We start from the raw sequence: 23,192 nt of genomic DNA, 5'->3' as shown, positions 1-23,192 counted from the left end.
CATGTGGGTATCTGATTTTCCCAATACCATGTATTAAAAAAACTTCTTTTTTCAAATATGTGTCCTTTTTTTTTTTTTTAAAGATTTATTCATTTTTATTACAGCCAGATATACAGAGAGGAGGAGAGACAGAGAGGAAGATCTTCCGTCCGATGATTCACTCCCCAAGTGAGCCGCAACGGCCGGTGCTGCGCGCTGATCCGAAGCTGGGAACCAGGAACCTCTTCCAGGTCTCCCACGCGAGTGCAGTGTCCCATTGCATTGGGCATTGGGCCATCCTCTACTGCTTTCCCAGGCCACAAGCAGGGAGCTGGATGGGAAGTGGAGCTGCCGAGATTAGAACCGGCGCCCATCTGGGATCCCGGGGCATTCAAGGCGAGGACTTTAGCTGCTAGGCCATGCCGCCGGGCCCCAGATATGTGTCCTTAAACCTTTGTCAAGTAGCAGGGGTTTGTGATTGTGTGAGTGTATTTCTAGGATGTCTATTCTGTTTCAGTGGTCTATGGATCTCTTTTTATGCCAATACCATGCTGTTTCAGTTACTGTAGATTTGTAACAAATTTTGTTGTGTATTTTGCAGTATTTAAATATATTTTTAAAATATATTACATATATTTTTATATATTATGAATTTTAAAATCAGGTGATGTAATGTCTCCTGTTGTGTTCTTTTGCTGTGAGCTGTTTGGAGAGTCTTTTCTGGTTCCATCCAAATTTTAATAATTTTTTTCTTTTTTTTGTTCTAGTTGTGTGAACAATAATATTGGGATTTTGGTAGGACTTGCTTTAAATCTAAATAATCTTGGACAATATACACATTTAACAATACTGATTCCTGTGATCGTGAACATATCTTTCCATTTCTTTAATCTAACATCAATTTCTTTAACAAGTAATTTATGGTCCTCATTGTAGAACTTTTACCATTTTAATAAAATTTGTTTTTAGGCATTTTTTTGTATGTAATCTTTAATGTGGGATTTATGATGGCTTTCCTGATTTTATTTTTGGATGAATCACTGTTGGGGCATAACAACACTACTGGTTTATATACATTGATTTATATCCTACAACTTTGCTGAGTTTATTAGTTTTAACAGGTTTTTTCGTAGGGCCTTTGGGGTTTTTTAATCATGTCATCTGCAAACAGTGAGTTTAATTTCTGCTTTCCGATTTTGATGCCCTTTATGCTTCCCTTGATACAGCAAAGATGAAGTCATTTTGGGAGGAGTCAGGTTGCATGATTGCAGCCTAAAGCTAGGCAAACTCTGCGTCATATAATGCCCAGGGGTGCTGTTTACAAAGTACCTCCTGGACAGGTGCAACTTGATAGCCTTGTTGTTTTAGTGTCTTTTCACTTAAATAGTTGCTTTTTGCATCTTAGGAAGTTATGGAGTGCTGTAAAACTCTATCTTATATTTTGATAGACTATATGCTTAACATATTTGCAGACACAAATTGAACTTCTTTATAATGATCACACTTCCTGCTAGAAATCTTGGGATTTGCCTCAGGGAACCCAATTTTCCGAAGAGTAAAGTTTGAAGCCTGCAACTTTTGTTGAGCTTATTTTGAATGTTTACTACTTTATTTTATTCATTGCTTAATAGTTGCTGAATTGAATGCTTAATTTATTTAAGCCTCCTAAAGCTAGTCTGTTGCTTTCTGTAAGACCTAAAAATAGTCTGTTAATAATTATATTAAGCGAACTAGTTCCTGGAAAGAAAACATTTTTATCCTAGGATTTTGAGTCCATTGTCAGTCATTACAACCCAGTAAATACTGATAATTTACAAAAAATTTTAAGAAGGTCTTTTTCTTTCTTTTGCAGAGTACTGTGAACGATCTAACAGTTCATCGGGCAACGCCTGAAGATCTGGTGAGTTTAATATCCAATGTAAACTCACGTATTCAGTATTTTATTTGTCATTTATTTCTGGACTTCAGTATAGAAACTATAGTAACTTCTTAGAAGGTGTTCTGATTAATCTTGCCTGTGTGTGTTTTAAATTAAAAAGCCCATCTTCTGAATTTTCTGATTTTCCCTTACATTCATGTGTATCAGGATTTAATTAGAGAGGTTACATTTACAGTTCAAATCTGTATAGTCTAATATCCATAAATATATATTGGTCTTGTCTTTTTTATAAATAAGCAACGTTTGCTAATGCTTCCCTATATAAACTTACTGATCTAGTTCAGGACTTGGAACTTTTTAACAGTTTATCTCTTTGTACAGTGTATATTTCTATTTTTTTGTATATTTCTACTTTTGACCCCTAATTCATAATACTTTTCTTATTTGGAATAGCTTCCCTGTCCAAATTTAAAATTTTTTCTTCTTTGTCCTGGTTTAAGTCCCCCGCCCCCTCTTTTTTCTCTTTTGAAGCTTCTGCTTTAAGGGGCTTTTGTTTATTGGTTTGTTTTGTTTTGAGAGGCAAAAAGGGAATGTGTACTTCCATGATCTGGTGCACTCTCCAAATGCCTGAAGTGGCCCTTGGTTGCTACTGAATCTTGGAACCATGTCCCCTATCCAGGTTTCCAACATGGGTGGCAGAAACCTAGTGGCTTGGGCCACCACCACTTCCCAGAGTCTGTACTGGCAGGAAGCTGGACTGAAGAGCAGAACAGTCGTTGAACCCTGTCACTCCAATATGGGATGCATGCATCGTAACCTGTGCCTTAGCCACTAGACAGAATGCGTGCCCCTCCACCTTAAGTTTTAACAAAACAGAATGTGTTGATAAACAATTCACATGTCATAAAATTCACTCTGTTATAAGGATTAAGTTTAGTGGTTTTATGTGTGGGGGTGTGTATTTACAGGTTTGTGCAATCACTGTAACTAGTTTTAGGATGTTTTTGTCTCACCAAAAAGAAACCCTATACCCATTAACAGCCACTCTTTATGCCCAACTTTTACCAGTTTGTTGCAGTGATTAATCTATCTGAGGTTTCCATGGATTTGCTTATCCAGGACAAATCCTGTACCCGTTAATAGTCATTCCCTTTGCCCAACCTGCCCCCCAGTTTGTGGCAGTAATTTTTATATCTCCATGGTTTTCCCTATTCTGTATTTTTTTTAAATAATGGAATATGTTGACCTTTTGTCTTCTAGCATCTTGTAGCATAATATCATCAAGGCTCATTTTTTTTAGTGTGGAGAGGTACTCAGTTTTTTGTTATTGCTAGATATACCATTGTATGATATACTGTATTTGTCCGTTCATCAGTTGGTGCACATTTGTTTTTCCACCTTTTGACTGTTAGGAATAATGCTGTTGTGAACATTCATGTGCAAATTTTTGTCTGAACATATGGTGTCAGTTCTTTTGTGTGTGTCTGTAGGAGTAGAATTTCTGGATCATATGATGCTTCTATAATTAACTTTTTGAACACCTGCCAAACCTTTTGCCAGAGTGGCAGCTCCATTTCCATTCCACCAGCATGTGTGATGCTTCCAATTCAGCACATTGTTGTTAAGTCTTTTCTGGTGGAGTTCTAGCAAGAGCATCAAGTGCCATCTCACTCTTTTGATCTGAATTCCCTTAATGAGAAGTGATGTTGGACATCTTTAGCATGAGCTTATTTTCCATTTGTAGTCTCTTCTATGTAGTAAGGTCTATACTGATTCTTTAGTCATTTTGAATTTGTGTTATTTATGCTCTTGTATAATTTTGAGTTATGAAAATTAATTTTGTGTTTTTGATACACATGCCATTTCAGATGGGTGATTTACAAATAGTTTGTATAAGTTGTCTTCGCTTTCTTGATGGTGTTTCTGTAATCATCAGAGTTTCAAATGTTGGTGAAGTCCAACATTCTTTTTGTCACTTGTGCTTTTATTGTCATATTTAAGAAATCATTACCTAATCTTAGGTTCACAAAGACTTACTGCTGTCTTTTGTTCTAAGAGTTTTATAGTTTTAACTCATATGTAGGTTTATAATTGATTTTGAGGTAATTTTTATATGATGTGAGGTAGAGATCCAACTTCATTATTTTGCAAATAGACAACTGCCCAAGCACCATTTGTTAAACAGTTACTGATTTGTCTTGGTGCTACGTAAGGCTTATTCTGCACTGTTAAGCCTATCCCATTGATCTGTATTTCTGTGTTTATTTTAGTACCACGCTGTCGTGATAACCAGAGTTTTTGTAGTAGGTTAGAAGTCTTACTTTTTGAAACTTTCCAACAATTAACTTCTGCTTAACAGTTGTTACACTCAAACCTAAATAAGACGTTGAATATATCAATAGAATATGTCATTTGTGTTTATGTGGGCATGGCCATTGTTACTGGACAGATGGCTAATAAGGCTTTTTAAGAGATAAAAAAAATATGTGTCTTACATGTTGTAATAGAGCTATGACTCTTAATCATAGTAGGTGCTCTTAAAATATTTATTGAGGATAATGATTCCCAACTGACTTAAGTATTTTATTAAAAATTTCAAACTCAAACGAAAGTAAACACAGAAATGTCTAGAACTCCCATGTCATGTTTTGAAAATTAGGTCGTTGCTGTTTTACTTATTATGCACCTTTCCTCGTCCCCTCATTGAAACATTTTAAAGCAAGCCCGAGAGAGTACATCATTTTGTGCCGTGTATAGATTTCTTTCAAAAAACAACACTGCAGTGCTCCTATCCCATCTAACAGAAGTAAAAAGTAATTGCTTGGTAACAGTCTGTATTCAGATTTTTCCAATCATTTTTATAAGATATCATTTTCATTTTTTTTTCTTTGAGTCAGAATTCCTACGTTATATTTGATTTGTTAGTCTTTAAGACTTATTTCTAATTTACATGTTGAAAGATCTGCCAGTTTACCAGCTTCTGTATGGGCTTTGTTTCTGTTCACAGTTCTGAATAGTACAGTGCTTAGAAAGCCAAATAGCTGCTTTTCTTTTTTACCCACCTCAGTGAATTCCCCCCACCTGACTGGTAAGACCTGCAACTTGTATCTTACACTGTAAGGTCTCTAAGTCTCTGGATTTCTGCATCTTCAGTGACCTACTTCCACAGGAAACCTCTGCTGGACAATAAAAACAGGACATGTGGTGATGTCATCACAGAATGGGATTGTCTTTGCAAAAGGTTACTCATTAAAATGTTGGTTTTGACTTTTTTCAAGATTTATTTATTTATTTGTTTGAAAGAGAGAGATGGGGCTGGGGGCGGAGAGAAAGAGAGAGAGAAATCGATCTTCCGTTCATCCCTTGGTTCACTCCCCAGATGTTCACAACAGTCGAGGCCTGACAAGTCCCAAAGCATGACCTTCTGGAATTTCCCAAGTGCGTGAGAGAAGCCCAAGCCCCTGGGCCAGCTTTTCCTGCTTTCCCAGGCCATTGCAGGGGGCTGAATCAGAAATGGAGCAGCTGAGACTTGAACTAATTTCCATTTGGGACTGCAATATGTCAGTCAGTAGCTTTACCTGCCATGCCGCAATGCTGACCAATTTTATTACCAATTAATTGAATCTCAACTTTTGGTTTGAAAAATACTCGTGTATTTGGAAGGTCTTATACAAAGAAAGCTAAAATTAATATTACTTTCACTGTATCTTATCGCTGTGTTTACTAGTATAGATATGTACTAGTATAGATATGTATCATTTTTGAAAATTTCAAGGACTATAAACATTTTTTAAAGCTGTATTTTTTTTTTTTTTTATGGCAGTCAGATATATATAGAAAGGAGAAGAGACAGAGGAAGATCTTCCATCCGATGATTCATTCCCCAATTGACCACAACGGCCGGAGCAGTGCCAACCTGAAACCAGGAGCCATGAGCTTCTTTTCAGTCTCTCACGTGGGCGCAGGGTCGCAAGACTTTGGGCATGCTTAACTGCTTTCCTAGGCCACAAGCAGGGAGCTGGATGGGAAGTGGAGCTGCTGGGATTGGAACTGGCACCCATATGGGATCCTGGTGCGTTCAAGGAGAGGACTTTAGCCGCTACACTCGGCCTCCATGCCAGGCCCGACTATAAATATTTTGACTGTGAGTCTGTATAAATGTAGGTTGTCTAGATCAGAAAAAATTAAAAATGATGAACTAGACTTGGGTAACCCGCTATCAAAATAGACAGCTTTGGGAGAATCAAGATGGCGGAATAGGGTAAGGACACGTTTAAACGGATGGGAAAACATTTAATCAGGATGAAGCAGAGAGGACATATTCCAGGAAATAGGAAAGGACAGAACAACAGCAGAAGGGTACCTGGAGACTGAAAGACACAGGAAAGCAGCAGAAACAATGGTGTGGTGTTGCAGTGACTGATACTCCAGCGGCATTCAGCTAACAGCAATCTGAACTCCACCAAAAGCTGGAACTCCACCAGCAACCAGGTGGGAAGGGACTTTCACTGAGAGCTTGGGAGGTGAGCCCAGACAAAGAACTGTCCATCCTGCTGGTCCGTTTGATTTGACCAGGAGCAGAGACAGAGCAGCAGATCCCAAATGGACAGTGCGAGAACAGGGTGGATGTCACAGCCAGGTCAGCCCCCTAGAGCCAAATTGGGAGCCATTTTGCGTAAGGCGGCAAAGGCAAGGGAAAGGACTGAGCATACACTGAGCTGGCAGTGAACTAATTTCTGACTCAGTGAACTACAGCAACGTGGCATTCTACAGGTTCCACCCAAGACAGGTCTGGGTAGCCCTAAGACCTGACTGCCAGCAGATCAAGAACTGTAGTGGTGGTACATCTGGTGCCATTTTGTACACTGTGGCAATAGCTTTAGGACTGCAGGGACAACAGTGAACTGCACATGTGCTGAGCTCACCAGAACTCACAGAGGTCCGTGGATAGCACTGGTCCCACAGGAAAATGCCGACTTTGGCATCGTACGGGTCAAAATAGGTCCGTGTGGCACCCAGACCTAACGTTCAACAGGTTCTGAAAAGATCAGTGCCACCAACAACCTAACTACATAGGATGCCTGGTGTCTCACTAATCCTGGTACCTGCTCCAACCGAAAGTGGGAGAAAGGTTGCAGAGACAACGGTGCAGCCTCAGCATGGTATCACAGGAGGTGCAGACTGGTGAGCCAGGAGCCGGGGCTATGGAGACCATGGTGGAAATCTAACATAAGAACCCAGACCTGGAACTCGCTGGAGGTTGTGGCACAAGTGGCTGCAAGCAAAGAGTTGTGTACCAACCGCAATAAGTAAAATCGCGTTGTAGACCTGTGGGTGATACAGCTTAGAAACCTGCCCCAAGGAGAAGACTCTGCTCACCAGAAGTGCAATGGCCAAGAACAAAAGAAGAGACAAAAGCACATGAATATTACTGAAAACTCCCCTGCAAAAGAGCAAAACCCTATGCCAACCTCAGAGTTAACTGAGGAAGACATCGAGAAAATGGGGCACACAGAATTCAGAAAACTTATTTTAAAGCTTCTGATCAACAATGAGAAGCACATACAAGAGTTCAGAAAATTTAAGGAAGCAATAAAGCAAATCAAGGCTGATATATCAGAAATTAAGAACACAGTAGAGCAAATTAAAATTACAATGGAGAGTCTCCAAAATAGAATGAAGCAAGCAGAAGAAAGAGTCTCAGAATTGGAAGATATTTCCTGTCATCAGGGGGAAGCAAACAAAAAACTGGAAGCAGAGCTGGATCAGGCCAAAAAAAGTATTCAAGAATTGAAAGACACTATTAAGAGGCCAAATATAAGAGTTATGGGAGTCCCAGAAGGTGCAGAAAGAGAAGCTGAGTTTGCAGATGTATTTAATGAAATAATAAAGGAAAATTTCCCTAATCTGGAGAAAGAATTGGGAAACAAGATCCAGGAGGGGCACAGAACTCCCAACAGGCTTGATCAAAAGCAGTCTTCACCAAGACACATGATCTTCAAGTTCTCTTCAATTGAACATAAGGAAAAGATCCTTAAATGTGCACATGAAAAAATCAATTGACATATAAAGGAATGCCAATTAAGCTCCAGGAGATCTCTCACTGGAAACTCTACAGGCAAGAAGAGAATGGAGTGACCTATTCTAGATTCTAAAAGCAAAAAATTGTCGGCTTAGGATAACATATCCAGGAAAGCTTTCTTTTGTTTTTGAAAATGAAATACAATTTTTCCACAGTAAAGAAAAGTTAAAAGAATTTGCCTCTTCCAAACCTGCCCTACAAATGACACTTCAAGATGTTCTCTTCACAGAAAAGAGGAATAGCACCTACCAAAACCAAAGGCAAATGAGAAGAACATCCCAGTAAAATGACAACAGAAGACTAAACCAATGAACAACCCTTCCTAAAATGACAGGACCAAAGTACCATCCATACATATTAACCCTAAATGTAGACGGCTTAAGCTCAATCAAACGTCATAGATTAGTAGACTGGATTAAAAAACAAAACCCATCTATTTATTGTCTAGAAGAGACACACTTCACCAACACAAATCAGAGGAAACTGTATCGCATGGGTTTTGTTGTTTTTGGTTAGTTTCATCTCTTCAAAACACTTTCTTCTGATTAAATTCTTCAGTGACTCCTAGATCATACAGTAGCATCATTTTCCTCAAGAAGGTTCTTGATTTTCATTTCTTCAGCTACACGTTAGACATTCAGTAGCATGTTATTTAACTTCATGGTGTTGTTAATTTCTTTTTTCTCCCTGATGTTGATTTTGTTTTGTGATTTTTCATTTAAGGGGATGTATAGTAGCTGTGTAATGGAGACTGTCATATCTAGTAACCTGTCATTTAACTTCATGGCATTGTAAATTCCTATTTTTCTTTCTATTGTTGATTTTGTATCATGACTTTTCATTTGAGGGGATGTACAGTAGCTGTGAAATGGAGACTAACATCCAGATGTGAGGACACAATGTAGTATGCATTGCTACTTCCAGGCAAAGAAGGACTTACAATGAAACTGTTCACTATATCTTGACAATAGGATGCTGGACTCTCTGTCATTGTCCATGCCCACAATTATGGAATATGACTGTGTATGAAGAACTATATTTTAGTAATGATATAGAGGAACTAGGTGGGGGGGGGAGGGAATTGGGGCGGGGATAAGGGAAATGCCAGGAGCCTATGGAATTGTATCACAAGATGATAATAATAAAATGCCAAAAAAAAAAAAAAGACAGCTTTGGGCCTGGTGTAGAAGCCTAACAGTTAAAGTCTTCACCTTACATGCACTGTGATCCCATATGTGCCCCGCTTCCCACCCAGCTCCCTGCTTGTTGCCTGGGAAAGCAGTCGAGAATGGCCCAAAGCCTCAGGACCCTGCACCTGTGTGGGAGAGCTGGAAGAGGCTCCAGGCTTCTGGCTTCGAATTGACTCAGCTCCTGCATCTCCTGCTGTGGCATCTGCTTGGGGAGTAAATCAACGAAAGGAAGATCTTCCTCTCTGTCTCTCCTCCCCTTTGTGTTTCTGACTTTCCAACAAAAATAATAAATCTTAAAAAAAAAAATTGACAGCTTTGTTCTTGAAACGTTCTCTTGTATTTTTTCCGTTCTACATAGGAACGCCGTCATGAAATACATAAATCAAAGAATAGAGCATTGGCACACTGGGAACTCCAAGAAAAAGCTCTGAAGAGAAAATGGAGAAAGCAGAAAACAGAAACTTCAAATCTTGAGAAAAGAAAGTTATCCATCATGAAGGAGGTAATGACAGCATTTACCTGAATTTGACTCATAGGAGAGAAACTGTAGTAATGATTGCACCCTTACATGATGATCTGCCTGTGGACGTCAGGCAGAGCAGCAGAGTGACAGAATCTAGTTTTGTGGTGTGGATTCATGCTTCACAGCTTCCTAGCCCTGTGAGCTTAAGCACATTTAGCATCTTGGCCTGAATTATTCATCTTTATAATGGGAAAACCCACTTGCCTGGTTATATTGCTATGTAAGCTTAATGATAAAATATTTACATAGTGTGATGCTATATAAAGTGATTGGCACAGTTACTGGCACATCATTAGTACCTTATACATGTTTAAAACTGCTATATTTTTCTCAGTTCAACAACAGTGGTGTTAAATTGCTTTGCACACAATCATTATCAGTTGTGCCTTTTTATGTAAATAATAAACTACTTGCCAGGCAAAAAGTGTTTGGACAAGTAACCATGTATGTAGGGACAGCCCTGTGGGAAGTAAGTGGAAACTGCACCAAAATAACCCTTTTCTAGGTGAGCTAAAATTGGTATAAAGAGTTGTGTTTACTCTGTAGTCCAATGTATTATCTAGTGCTTTATTGGTGGATACTAAGGTAGTGTACCAGAGTATGATTTAAGCATCTGGGGAAAGAAAAGACCTCAAAGTACAGTAATTCAGGCAAAATAGAATTCATTTCTCTCCCGGAACAGTAGAAAATTTAAGTAGTAGCTTATGGGGGGGTTGGTTGTGCAGTCCTTCATTACATGTCTCTGAGTGGAGTGTTTTAACTTTTTCCGTTGTCTGCCTGCCAGCAGGCCACAGTACACACTCCTCATGTTATCTAGAAGTTGGGAATATAACTTCCTTGTTGACTGGAAAGCTATTTCCACCTGCAGAGATGATTAGGCGATCTCGCTATGTGCTTGGCTGAAACTTGGGAGTTCTGCTGTTACAGGGAAATGAAAAGGAAGAATACTGTTGGATAAGTAGTAGTGTCTGCCACACACAGATTTTTTGTTTAACTTGTCACTGTAAGTGATATAACCAATATCCTTGTTTTGCTTTGTTTTGGGGTGCATGTACATTTGTAGAATACAGTTTAAGGCAATTACACATTTAAAAATTTTTGTTTACATTTTACAGACTGTGAGAGAGAGAGGGAAAGCAAGAGATGGGTAGAGCCCGTATTTATTGATTTGCACTCCAAATACCTGCAAGGTGTGTGGATGGGCTGGGGCTGAGGCAGGCAGCCAGGAACTTTATCTAGGGCTACCATATGGGTGATAGCCCAGTCACTCGAGCCATCGTCACAGCCTCCCAGGGTCTGCCTAGTCAGGAGCTGGAGCCAAGGCTAGAACCCACATCTTCTGATGGGAGACATGGCATACCAAATACCAGGCTAAATGCCCACTCCACAGGGTAAGTTCTCAAAAGAATTGCTGAGTCAAAGGATATGTCTGTTCTTTACTTCAGTGTTGCTACATTTGTGATGTTTCTATTCAAGGGGTGTGATGGGACCATGCAGAGAAGGTTTAATCATGTGTTAAAGTTACTGGGACTCCTTCGCACTAGAGCTGGGCTCTTAGATTTTCATAAGTTAAGAGAAAAGCCCTCTGGCCAGCACTTTTATGTGATTTTCTGTGTAATATACCCTTGCCATGAGAATCAATCAAAAGAGGATCTAAATCCAACTAAGAGAGGGTTTTTTCTAAAGTCTAAATAAATTCCGAAGTGTGACAGTTTCCAAGTTAGTTAATTTCCTAATTCCATGTGGTTTCTGTTGTCATGGAATGAAAGGGTTAGGTGAAGAATTTCTGGTGCCATCTTTGCAGAGACCCTAAGTGTGTCTTTGAATATCTAAAAGGTGCATCAGCACTGAGAATTAAGCTTATGTTCTACAAACTAGGACAAGTAGCATATGTAGTTTGGCCTGCAGAAACCACTGTCCCTTTTAAGAGAATGTTTGTTAAAGTAGTGATAGATAAATCTATAAAGGGCAAAAGAATCTTTGGGCAAGCAAGCCGTTTCTTCCAAAAGAACTTGGGCAATGACTAGCAGAAGGTAACAGGGCAAAGGCTTGAAATCCTGTTGTAATCAATGTCAAATCTCAGTAAGATTATTCTTTCACAATCTGTTTCCCCCCAAAGAGTTATTTATTTGAAAGGCAGAGTGATCGGAGTGGGGAGTGGTTGAGGAGGGAGATAGAGATCTTGCATTTGTTGGTTCACTCACTCAGCAAATGGCTGCAATAGCCGGGTCTGGCCCAGACCAAACCTAGGAGCCAGGAACTCCATCCGGGTCTCCTGCATGGGTAGATGGGATGCGATCACTGGGCCATCTGCGGCCTTGTGAGGTACAATAGCATGTTCGTTTTGGCAGCACATATACTAAAATTGAGGTACATTAGCATGGAACTGGATTGAAGGCACAGTAGCAGAGCCTTGAAGAGCACTCCACAGTGGGGTTACTGGTATTTGGAGGTAGGAGCTTAACTCACCATGTTACTACACTGGTCCTTCCATGTCATTTTTTTTTTTTAAGATTTATTTTATTTTCACTGGAAAGTCAGATATACAGATAGAAGGAAATACAGAGAGGAAGATCTTCCATCTGATGATTCATTGCCCAAGTGGCCGCAACAGCTGGAGCTGCAATTCAAAGCCAGAGCTCGGAGCTGCCTCCGGGTTTCCCAAGTGGGTGCAGGGTCCCACAGCCTTGTGCCTTCCTCAGCCACCTTCCCAGGCTACAAGCAGCAAGCTGGATGGAAAGCAGGGCTGCTAGGATTAGAACTGGCACCCAAATAGGATCCCAGTGCGTGGAAGGCGAGGACTCTAGCCACTAGGCTACTGTGCTGAGCCCCCTTCCATGTCTTTTGATAGAAGATTGGTGCCTTTAAAAAATGAATAAACTCTTCAAAAGATATGTATTTTTTGAAAGGCAGATTTATATAGAGAAGGCGAGACAGAGGGAGAGAGGTCTTATATCTGCTGGTTCACTTCCCAAGGCCATAATGGCCAGAGCTGAGTGGATCCAAAGCCAGGAGCCAGGAAATTCTTCTGAGTCTTCCACAGGCGTATAGGGACCCAAGGACTTGAGTCCTTTTCCAGTGCCTTTCCAAGCCATAAGCAGGATGCTGGATTGAAAGTGGAGCAGCCAGGACACAACCCAGAACTCAGATGGGATAACGGTACTTACAGGTAGAAGATTAGCCTGTCATGTGACTGCACCAGCCTCCCCCCCCCCCAAAAAAAGAAGGGTCAACTCTTAAAATTGCTCTGAGGAAATAAGCTTTGTGTGCTCTTTCTAGTGCAGTAATAGATTATATTGATCCATTCACATTTCCTCCTGTTAACTTCATTTACTTGCAACAGAGCTAAACATGGATAAAGTTTGGTTCATGGATAATATAAATTATAGAAACAGTCTTAAACATCTCTAAAGCAGTTTACAGATTTTTGTTGTGTCCATAGCCTTACAGTTTGTTTTTGGGTTTGAAGAGGTGATTTTAACTCTATTTAAACATAAGGAAACTAAGTTTAGTGAGATTGGATTTTGCCTAATATCCTTTGACTTGGTCTAGAACCCCAGTCTTTATGATCCAAACATATCGTTGTTATACCGTTCCAAAACTTCAGTTCTTTGTAGAAGGAACTAATTCCAGATTTTATTCTCATTAACTGAGCCAGGCAACCTGTTTGATGATGGTAGGGGGAGAGATGAATTAAGTAAGAATATGACTCTTGTTGATTCTGTTTCTGTATCCTAAAATAATAACTGAGATCATATGAGACACTTGTTTCCATGGTATAGAGAAATTCTGGTAAGAATATTTGTTACCAGATGTTTTACTAATTTGAGTCAGTGTTGGAAACTGGGCAAGTTCCAATTTTGAGATGCCTTTCATCTTATAATGCCATCTGCTGGTGGTTGATGGTTGACTTGCTGATGCTAACTTACAGGCTTTCTGGTTCCTTCAAAAGTTGCTGGGTTAAATATTCGTAACCAAAGGTAAAACAGAGATGGGATTTTTTAGTATCCACTTCTCTAGACTTAAAAAAGTATAGTGCAGAGGCATTGTATGTTTTGTTTGATTATTCAGCTCAATCTTAGATTATGTTTTTTAAGTTGAATAGATTATGAAATTCGTGATTAAAAGCTCTGAGCTTGTTGCTTTAAGATTCATCTCTTGCATTTGTGATTTTAACTGTAGATCATCATTAGTATGGATTACAGCCATCATCTTAAAAATAAAATATAAATTAAAAAGCCTTTGTTGTGGCATAGTGGGTAAAGCCGCATCCTTTATGGGTGCTGGTTCTAATCATCCTGGCTCACATCCCGCTGCCTGCTAATGCACCTATGAAAGCAGCAGAAGATGGCCCAAGCCCTTAGGCCCCTGCACCCCCTGGAGAGACCTGCCACAAGCTCCTGGATCCTGGCTCGCTTCTGGCTCTTGTGGCCATTTGGGGAGTGAGTCAGCAGATAGAAGCATACACTCTCCCTCACTTGCTCTCCCTCTGTTCCCTTTCTTTTCCTCTCTCTCTGTGACTCTTTTTTTCAAATAAATGAAAGAAAATTTTTTGAATTAAAATTTTTTAAATTAATGTATTTACTTACTTAAAATATTTTTTATAGTTTTTGAGGTACAGTTTTGTAAGTGTAGTATCTCATTCCTTCCCTCTCTCCTTTCTTCCTCTCATAAATGAAATGAAGCTAAAAAATACATATATATAAACTTTTGTTTTACATGCATACCTGCATAGATACATATGTAATTTTGTTTGTGTTCATATACTGTGTCCCAATTTAATGCTCTAGGTGGCACTTGAAAGCCACTAATTGTAATACTGCCCTCTAGTGGTATGTAAGAATGTTGCCAGTGAAAGATTTTAGGAAGGTGGTGGCCTGTGGTTTTTGTGTTCTGTGCCTTCATGTTATTTTTCTTTGTGATTTGAAAAGGAAATGCATTTTCTTTCTGAATAATATTTGTCATTAATACGTGTCTAGATTCTTTCTGATCAATACCAGATGCAGGATGTATTGGAGAAATCTGATAATTTGATGGCTGTAGCAAAAGATCTGTTTGCTCCTCGAAGGCGCACAGGTGAAGTATGCAATTCAAACTGTAGCTTATTTGACTTATTAGCTATAGCCCACAGCTAACTTTTTTGAAGAATTCAAAGTCTTTTCTCAGGTATCATTTATATTACAAATATTTCAGGAAAGAAAATACACAAGAGTTGATGGGATCATAGTCATTACAGATAGTTTTTTTTCTAGAAAGTAATTAAGTATTACAAATTATTCAGGTTAGAAAGGGTAAATTGTTATTATCCACTAAAATATTTTACAGTATAAGGTACAGGATTTTGTAATTTTAGAATGTGATTTAATTTACAGTTAAGATTAAATTACCACATCCAGTATTTATGTTTATGTGTGTGTGTGTGTGTATGTTTAATTTGAAACACAAAGCAACTAAAGTCTGGTTTTAATAACCAGACTTTAACTCCGGTCAAACACAGGAGGTTATTAATTTTTTCATGTAATTTTTCATATAGTACATTATATATCTTAATCTCCAGAAGTATTTGATTTTAAAATGGGATTTGAATCTTGGGTCAGCCATTTATTAGTGTGACTCTGGGCTTGTGTGTAATATCTCTACATTTCAGTTTACTGACCTTAAAACTCACAGTTTATGAGGGTAAAATGAATTAATATGTAAGAGCTTTTGAAAGAATACTAGCTTATAGTAAGCACTATATAGGTGAGCTGCTATTTTCATTATTATAACTTAAGAATCCAAAATGGTGATGTAAACTTGTGGCAGTGTAGAGCTTGTAAAGGATATTTAATAAAAACAAGATCATAATGACTTATTTTCCTTGTCCAGGATTTCCTAATGTAACAATGGCTCCTGATTCCTCTCAGGGTCCAGTCGTGGTAAATCAAGACCCTATCACTCAGTCCAATCTTGATGAATGTCTCATAGAGCCTCAGGTAATGTGTTCACCTCAGAGCTGTAATTCTCATGCTGAAATGAAATGTAGGTTGATGTGGTAAGCATTTTAAAGCTTGATTATCAAGAAATGCTAGTTGGTTGCTAGATTTTCCCCTATTCAAACATATTGCATTTCTGAGTAATGTTTGCTTGGAAGTAAATAAAATCAGTTAGAAGACGGATGAAGGAGAAAGTGCAAAGGGACGCTGTTGAGTCCTAGCAAATTAAGGGAAGGGTAGAAAAAGAAGAACTCATAGAGGAGATTGGAAATAAACAGCCAGAAGAATTGAAGAAAATTCGAGAAAATAAGATGTCATGAAAATTAAAGGAGGAATTTATCAAGATTTTAAAAGAAATGTCTCATCAATAAGGTCTGATGCATCAAAGTAAAGGAAATAAGGGGAAGAGAAGTAGTGCATTTGAATTAGGAATGTAAATGTTGATACTGAACTTGTAGAGAGAGTAATCTGAGTAGAATGGTCAGGCAGGAGCAATGTTGCATGGCATGGATGCTCAGAAGTGGGGAACAGCTTAAGCAGTTTGGTGTTGGAAGAAAAGATAGATTAATTGCTCAAAGTGGGTTTAGGGTCATGGTAAGATGGAAGCGCTGGCTCCCATTCCATTGTTCTTGGGCTGAAGCCAGTGCAGTGAGAGATTGGAGATGCAGAAGGGACCATTGATTGAGTAGAAGGATGTGAGAGGGTTTGGGGTCCTAGAACACATGTGGAAAGATTAGTCTTAGGAAGAGAGAGAGACCTCTTTTATGACAAAAGTAAAGGACGAGTGTAAATAAAATTAACTTGTGTTGTTATTTGTATTGTTATACTGAGATAGGCTCTTAATGAAGTTGATGATGAAGAAGGAACTGTTATTAGCCAGTCAGAAGAAAGCGAGAATGAGTTTGATAATTCTTTAAACTCTCAGTCTAACACGAACACAGAAAGGTATGTATATATAACATAAGTATTTATAACTCGTGACTTTTTTTCCCAAGACCATTTCAAATGTTCATTAACTACTTCGTGTTATTATTAATTTATTCCAAATTCTTATATAATTTTTTGAAAGTTGTAAGAACACTATAGAATGCTGCTATATACTCATCACTCAAATTCAGCAATCTGCATTTATTTCATTGTTTTCTTTTTTTTCCTGTGTATTTATACAGAAACATACATGCACATTTTGAAAGAACCATTGGGAGTAAGCTGTATACCTTATCCTTAAATACTTCAGAACAAAACTTGAGAACAGAAGTGTTTATTAGGAACAAGAGATTCCTTTGTACAGTTACCACAGTCAGGAAATTAATATTGACTCAATACTGTCATCTAATCTGTAGGATGAACTGAGGTTTCTGCAATTGTCTTAGTAATGTTATTTGTGGTATTTTATATGATTGAAGAACCAGTCACAGTCAGCTACTGTTTTTAGTTTTCAGGTCTGTGTCTTTTTAGAAATTTGGAATTAGTGTTAATCTGTTGCATTACTTTGTTTTTTAGCTTTGGAGAAGTTCATGGAAGTTATTTTGGAGTTCTTTCTAGTTTATCTTATTCATTATTAGGTTCAAGTTGTACATTTTGAGGAAGAGAAACTCAGTGATGATTGTATCAAGAAGTGATGATGTCATTGGTCCATATTGATGCTGTTAACTTTGGTTGGTTAAAGTGAGGATGTCTGCTGGGTTTTCTCAATGGATTATAACCTATTTTAATTAATCTTAATGTTCTTCTGCCCAATGAAAGTTCCTTAAAGTCACTCTTCTGTCTTTTTGATGTGTCCTTTTTATAAGGTTTGTTTGATATACCTACCCTTTTATCCTTCTCTCCATTCTACATTCTGCTCTACCTTCTCTCTCTGGAATCAACCATTTATTCAAGAAGCTCTGGTTGATTTTATGGCAAAGGGGATGTTTTGAAACCAAGATTTAGGTATTAATTGTGTTTATTGTATCTGAAAGTCATTGCTTTTTAGGCTTTTTCAGCATACACATGTTCGTGTAGACGTATATACATATACTTATATGCTTTTGCATGTTTTCTTACTATAGCTGTAAATCGTTAAGTTCACACTGATACTATTGAAGCCAGTTCAGCACTGCTGGGATTTGCTTAGCCTTCTCTAGGTGCACATTGTGTCCCTTCTCTTTAATTCTGAGAAGCATGTCTAAACATTACACCACGCATTTACTCATTGAAAGTAATTTTGGAATTGCTACTCCCATACTGCTGCAGAAATTGTTTGCAGTTTTTAAAGGTTATTCTGTTCATTTAAAATATAATTCGATTACTTTGTTCCTGTTTGTAACCAATTTTAAGTTTTTTTCTTTCCACTCTTTTGACAAAATTTTGCAGTTTGTTTTCAGAATAGTGTCACCTGTTTCCTATCTTCTTCTTTTTTTAAAAAAATTTATTTTATTGTATTGTTGTTGACAATGGTTACATAGTTAATTATGGTTAAAAAAAAAAGAAAGAAAAAAAAGGGGAAAAAAAGGTTCGGGGGGGTATAGGGAAGTGGGTAATACTGTTATGTCCATATTGTTTCCTTCATGTATCCGAGGTGAAGGGGAATATTGAGGGAGAAGCCTCACCCGGTTTCCCGCCCACCCCAAGTCCCGGATGTGGGGCATGCTCTGAGATATTTGCTCAAGTGGTTTTAATAGTTCTCCAGTTATGAATCGCTGCCAGTTTCGCTTGATGAGGTCGTCCACTGATTCCTATCTTCTTCTAACCAGTTCCTTTTCAATATTATCTTCATAGGTAACTAATTTAATTAGTTTTTGCTTTATCCTTCCTATATTTCTTTTCATATATGCAAGCAGGTACCTTTATATTTTATTTTCTTTTAATATAAGAGATACAATCTGTATTTCTTTTATCACTTAAAAGTGTATCCTGGAAATCATACCACAGCTTCTAAAAGTTTATTTTCCTTCATTTGTAAGCAAAATGAGACATGTGCATCAGTGTTAATTTGTGAATGTATCATGATTTATTTGTTCAGTTATAAAATTGCAACAGTGAAAACTGTACACGCATGTATTTTTGTGTTATGAGCAATCGATATTTAGGGTAGATTTCAAGTCGAAAAGTTTTTTTTTTTTAGATTTATTTATTTTATTACAAAGTCAGATATACAGAGAAGAGAAGAGAGAGGAAGATCTTCTGTCTGATGATTCATTCCCCAAGTGAGCACAACGGCCGGTGCTGCGCCGATCCGAAGCCGGGAACCAGGAACCTCTTCCGGGTCTCCCACGCGGGTGCAGGGTCCCAAGGCTTTGGGCTGTCCTCTACTGCTTTCCCAGGCCACAAACAGGGAGCTGGATGGGAAGTGGAGCTGCTGGGATCAGAACCGGCGCCCATATGGGATCCCAGGGTGTTCAAGGCGAGGACGTTAGCTGGTAGGCCACGCCAGGCCCGGAAAAGTTTTTATGTTAGGAAGTAAGTAACTAAATTCTGCTGCATGAAAGTGTTATGTTTTGTATTCTCACTGGCTAATGTCTGGGCATCAGGCTTTACAATTTTTGCTAATGATTTTATAGGTGAGAAATAATATCTCAAAGTAGTTTTACTTTTGATTTTTCCCCAAATTATATTGAACATCTTTTTATATATTTGTTGTGAGTTGACAGATTCTGTCCCAAAAATGAGTCAGGAGGCACTCTTAAAAAGTTCAAGAGTCTTTGTTTACCAGCTAGTGGACTGTTCCATATCACTATAAGGAAAAGAGGGGCCGATGTCAAGGGTTCTTAAGCTCACACTAGCATGAAAAACTATGCAATAAACTAAATTGGGCCCAGCACAGTCACCTAGTGACTAAAGTACTCACCTTCACCTTACATGTGCCGGGATCCCATAAGGATACCTGCTCTAATCCCGGCTGTTCCACTTCCCTTCCAGCTTCCTGCTTGTGGCCTGGGAAAGCAGTCAAGGACAGCCCAAAGCCTTGGGACCCTGCATCTGCGTGGAAGACCTGGAGGAGGAACTGGCTCCTGGCTTCTGATGGGCCCAGTTCTAGCCATTGCGGCCCCTTGGGGAGTGAACCGTTGGTTGGAAGATCTTCCTGTCTGTCTCTCCTTCTCTCTGTGTATCTACCTTTCCAATAAAAATGACTAAATTAAAAAAAAAAAAACCAAAAGTCTAAATTAACATTGGGCACAAAAGTTTGTCCAGTGAACTAAGCTAACACTGGTGCAATATGCCGAAGGAGGAATTGTCAGGAATTCTTCTTGTCTTCATTGGATGCATGGAAACACTCAAGCTCTGAAGTGACCAAGTAAAGGAAGGGATGGAGGCATGAAAGGCCTGTGTTTTGGCCTGAGCTGTCAGGGGAAGCTTTGTAGCTGAGTGCTAATCTGAGGATAAGGAGGAGGCTCCACTAGGAGAAGCAATAAGACTGTTAATTATGTTCCTGTGTCTCTGTCATCTCTGTTCTCTGGGAGGCTTGTGTCAAACAGGATGTGACTTTCAGAGGCTCTGCTGGACAAAGAAAAGTTAAGAGCCCATTCCAGAATGAGATATACACTCTCACCCTTGCAGGGGACTCGCTTGGAACTTGAGGTCATGTTAAGACTCAAGTTATGGACATGCCAGAATATTTTAGGGGGTCCAATTTTACTGTCACCATATTCTGCTGCCTGGGCTGCTGGAATATTAGGAAAAGTAACAATGAATGCTTCTTCAGTCTTTGGCCACTTTTCTTGCAACACTTTGATTTTTTTCTTAATATATGTATGATCTATATTTAAGGGTATTAGCCTCTTTTGATGTAAGTATTTTTATGTGATCTGATGTTATAATACAGCAACTAAGCTGCTGCTGGCTATGCTAGCAACCCATATCAGAGTACTGATTTGAGTCCTTGCTACTCTGTGTCTCATGCAGCTCCCTGCTAGTGGGTCCTGGGAAAGCAGCAAGTGATGCCCAATATTTGGGGCACTGCCACCCACATGGGGTACCTGAATGGAGTTCCAGTCCCCTGGCTTTAACATGGCACAGCCCTGGCTGATGTATAATGTGTTTTGTATTATAATATGTATAATGTGTAATGTTTTTCCCCAGTATTTATTTATTTATTTATTTTTGAATTTTTGATGAATGGACTATTATTTAATCAAGAAGAATATGATTTGAATTTATCATTTTCCTTTTGAGTGTAGACCTTGAATCATACCCTGAAATTCTTTCTCAAAACTCAGGTTTTTAGTACTCAGGTGTTGTTATAAATTTTCTCAATGCCATTTATTAACAACAGCATCCTTGCCCTGCTGACTTGAGATGCAAACATTGCTGCATACTAAATTTCTGTATGCATTTCTAGTTTATTGGCTTTGTCTTGATGCTGTTGCGCCAATACTACACTGTGTCAATTAGAGAGGATTTAGAGTGTTTTAACAGACTCCCTCATAACTTTTTATTCATTTTCTTAGTGATCTCTTACATATTTATTTTTTCTGCAGGAACTTTAGAATTAATTTGTTTAGCTTACTAAAAAAACTTACTTTTTTGTTTTTGATGGAACATGTCGTTAGATGAACTGGTGAGAACTGACCTCCTCACAATGTTGAATTTTACTGTCTAAGAACAGTGTATTTTTCCATTTGTTAAAAATGTACTGTTTTGTTTTTGATGAGGATTTTTTTTTTTAAGATTTATTTTTTATTTTTATTACAAAGTCAGATATACTGAGAGGAGGAGAGACAGAAAGGAAGTGGAGCTGCCCGGTTTAGAACCAGCGGCCATATGGGATCAAGGCGAGGACCTTAGCCACTAAGCCACGCTGCTGAGCCCTTTGATGAGGATTTAAACATTTTTATCATTAATGGTGTTTATTTCTTACTTAGTTTGTTCAGTGTTTCATATTTTAATTGAGAAGTTTTCCATTATTTCTTTTTTTTTATATAAAGATTTATTTATTTTTATTACAAAGTCAGATATACAGAGAGGAGGAGAGACAGAGGAAGATCTTCCCTCCGATGATTCATTCCCCAAGTGAGCATAACGGCTGGTGCTATGCTGATCCGAAGCCAGGAACCAGGTCTCCCACGTGGGTACAGGGTCCCAAAGTTTTGGGCCGTCCTCTACTGCTTTCCCAGGCCACAAGCAGGGAGCCGGATGGGAAGTGGAGCTGCTGGGATTAGAACCAGCACCCATATGGGATCTCAGGGCGTTCAAGGCAAGGACCTTAGCTGCTAGGCCACGCCGCTGGGCCCTTCCATTATTTCTTATAACTATTGTTATTGCTATTGCTCTTTCTTGCTATTCTGCTATTTTATTGAGTCTTGGTTGGGGTAGTATTTTGTTTTTCAAGTTTATTTTAATTGGAAAAGTGGATTTACATAGAGAAGGAGATACAGAGAGAAAGATCTTCCATCTGCTGCTTCACTCCCCAAATTGCCTCCAGGGCTGGAGCTGAGCCAATCCAAAGCCAGGAGCCAGGAGCTTCTTCTGGGTCCCCCACGTGGATGCAGAGGTCCCAAGTTTTGGGCCATCCTCCTCTGCTTTTCCAGACCATAAGCAGGGAGCTGGATAGGAAGTAGAGCAATGTCCATGAGATAGCCAGTTGAGCCAATGTGCCAGGCCCAGTGGGTTAGTTATTTTTTTTTAAGATTTATTTTATTTTTATTGCAAAGTCAGATATACATAGAGGAGGAGAGACAGAGGAAGATCTTCTGTCCGATGGTTCACTCCCCAAGTGACCACAATGGCCGGTACTGCACTGATCCAAAGCCAGGAGCCAGGAGCTCTTCCGGGTCTCCCAAATGGGTGCAGGATCCAGGGCTTTGGGCTGTCCTCAAATGCTTTCCCAGGCCACAAGCAGGGAGCTGGATGGAAAGTGGAGCTGCCAGGATTAGAACCGGTGCCCATCTGGGATCCTGGAGCATTCAAGATGAGGACTTTAGCTGCTAGGCCACTGTGCCAGGCCCAGTGGGTTAGTCTTAACATTAATTTTTTTCTCTGTCTGCTATTATGTCATATGCAAATGAACATAGTTTTATTTCTTCCTACATCACATGTCTCTAACTGGTTTCTTTTGTATTGTTTTATAGGCTATAAAACAGTATTAAAAATAGAGAAAATAGGGGTTGGCGTAGTGGTGCTGCAGGCTAGTCCTCTGTCCTGTGGAACTAGCATCCTATATAAGCTCCAGTTCATTTCCTAGCTGCTCCGCTTCTGATCCAGCTCTCTGCTTATGGCCTGGGAAAGCAGCAATGGATGCTTCAAGTCCTTGGGAGCCTGCACACATGTAGGAGGCTGGGAAGAAGCTCCTGCCTCTCAGCTTTGGATGAGCTCAGTTCTGGCCATTGTGAACCAGTAGATACAAGACAGTCTCTCTGTCTCTTCTTCTTTCTATGTAAATCTGCCTTTCCAGTAATAGTAGAATAAATCATAGAGAAAATAGCAGGTATGCTTTCCTTTTTTTAATCTTGGAAAATGCTTCTGTTGTTTAAGAGGGGGAGACAGCAAGCTCCCATCTCCTGATTTCACTGTCTGGAGGACCAGAGCAGCTGAGGCTAGATCCGATTGGAACCGAGAACCAGGACCTTAAGCTGTGTTCACCCAC

The 23,192-nt window shown here is 39.1% G+C and overlaps 1 protein-coding gene across 1 annotated transcript in view; it reads left to right on the top strand.

Moving 5' to 3' along the window:
• SPICE1 (spindle and centriole associated protein 1) overlaps nucleotides 1–23,192 on the top strand; it is a 65,037-nt gene that overhangs the window by 12,230 nt on the left and 29,615 nt on the right. The window contains exons 3-7 of the mRNA XM_004577897.3: nucleotides 1,832–1,879; nucleotides 9,489–9,632; nucleotides 14,633–14,729; nucleotides 15,522–15,628; nucleotides 16,464–16,573. Of these exons, the coding sequence (XP_004577954.2) occupies nucleotides 1,832–1,879; nucleotides 9,489–9,632; nucleotides 14,633–14,729; nucleotides 15,522–15,628; nucleotides 16,464–16,573 (506 nt within the window). The remainder of the gene's footprint in view (nucleotides 1–1,831; nucleotides 1,880–9,488; nucleotides 9,633–14,632; nucleotides 14,730–15,521; nucleotides 15,629–16,463; nucleotides 16,574–23,192) is intronic.

This window comes from Ochotona princeps, chromosome 3 (genome assembly GCF_030435755.1).
Source record: "Ochotona princeps isolate mOchPri1 chromosome 3, mOchPri1.hap1, whole genome shotgun sequence".
Classification (NCBI taxonomy): domain Eukaryota; kingdom Metazoa; phylum Chordata; class Mammalia; order Lagomorpha; family Ochotonidae; genus Ochotona; species Ochotona princeps.
Note: the sequence above shows the minus strand (reverse complement) of the source record. Positions and strands in the feature narration are given on the sequence as shown.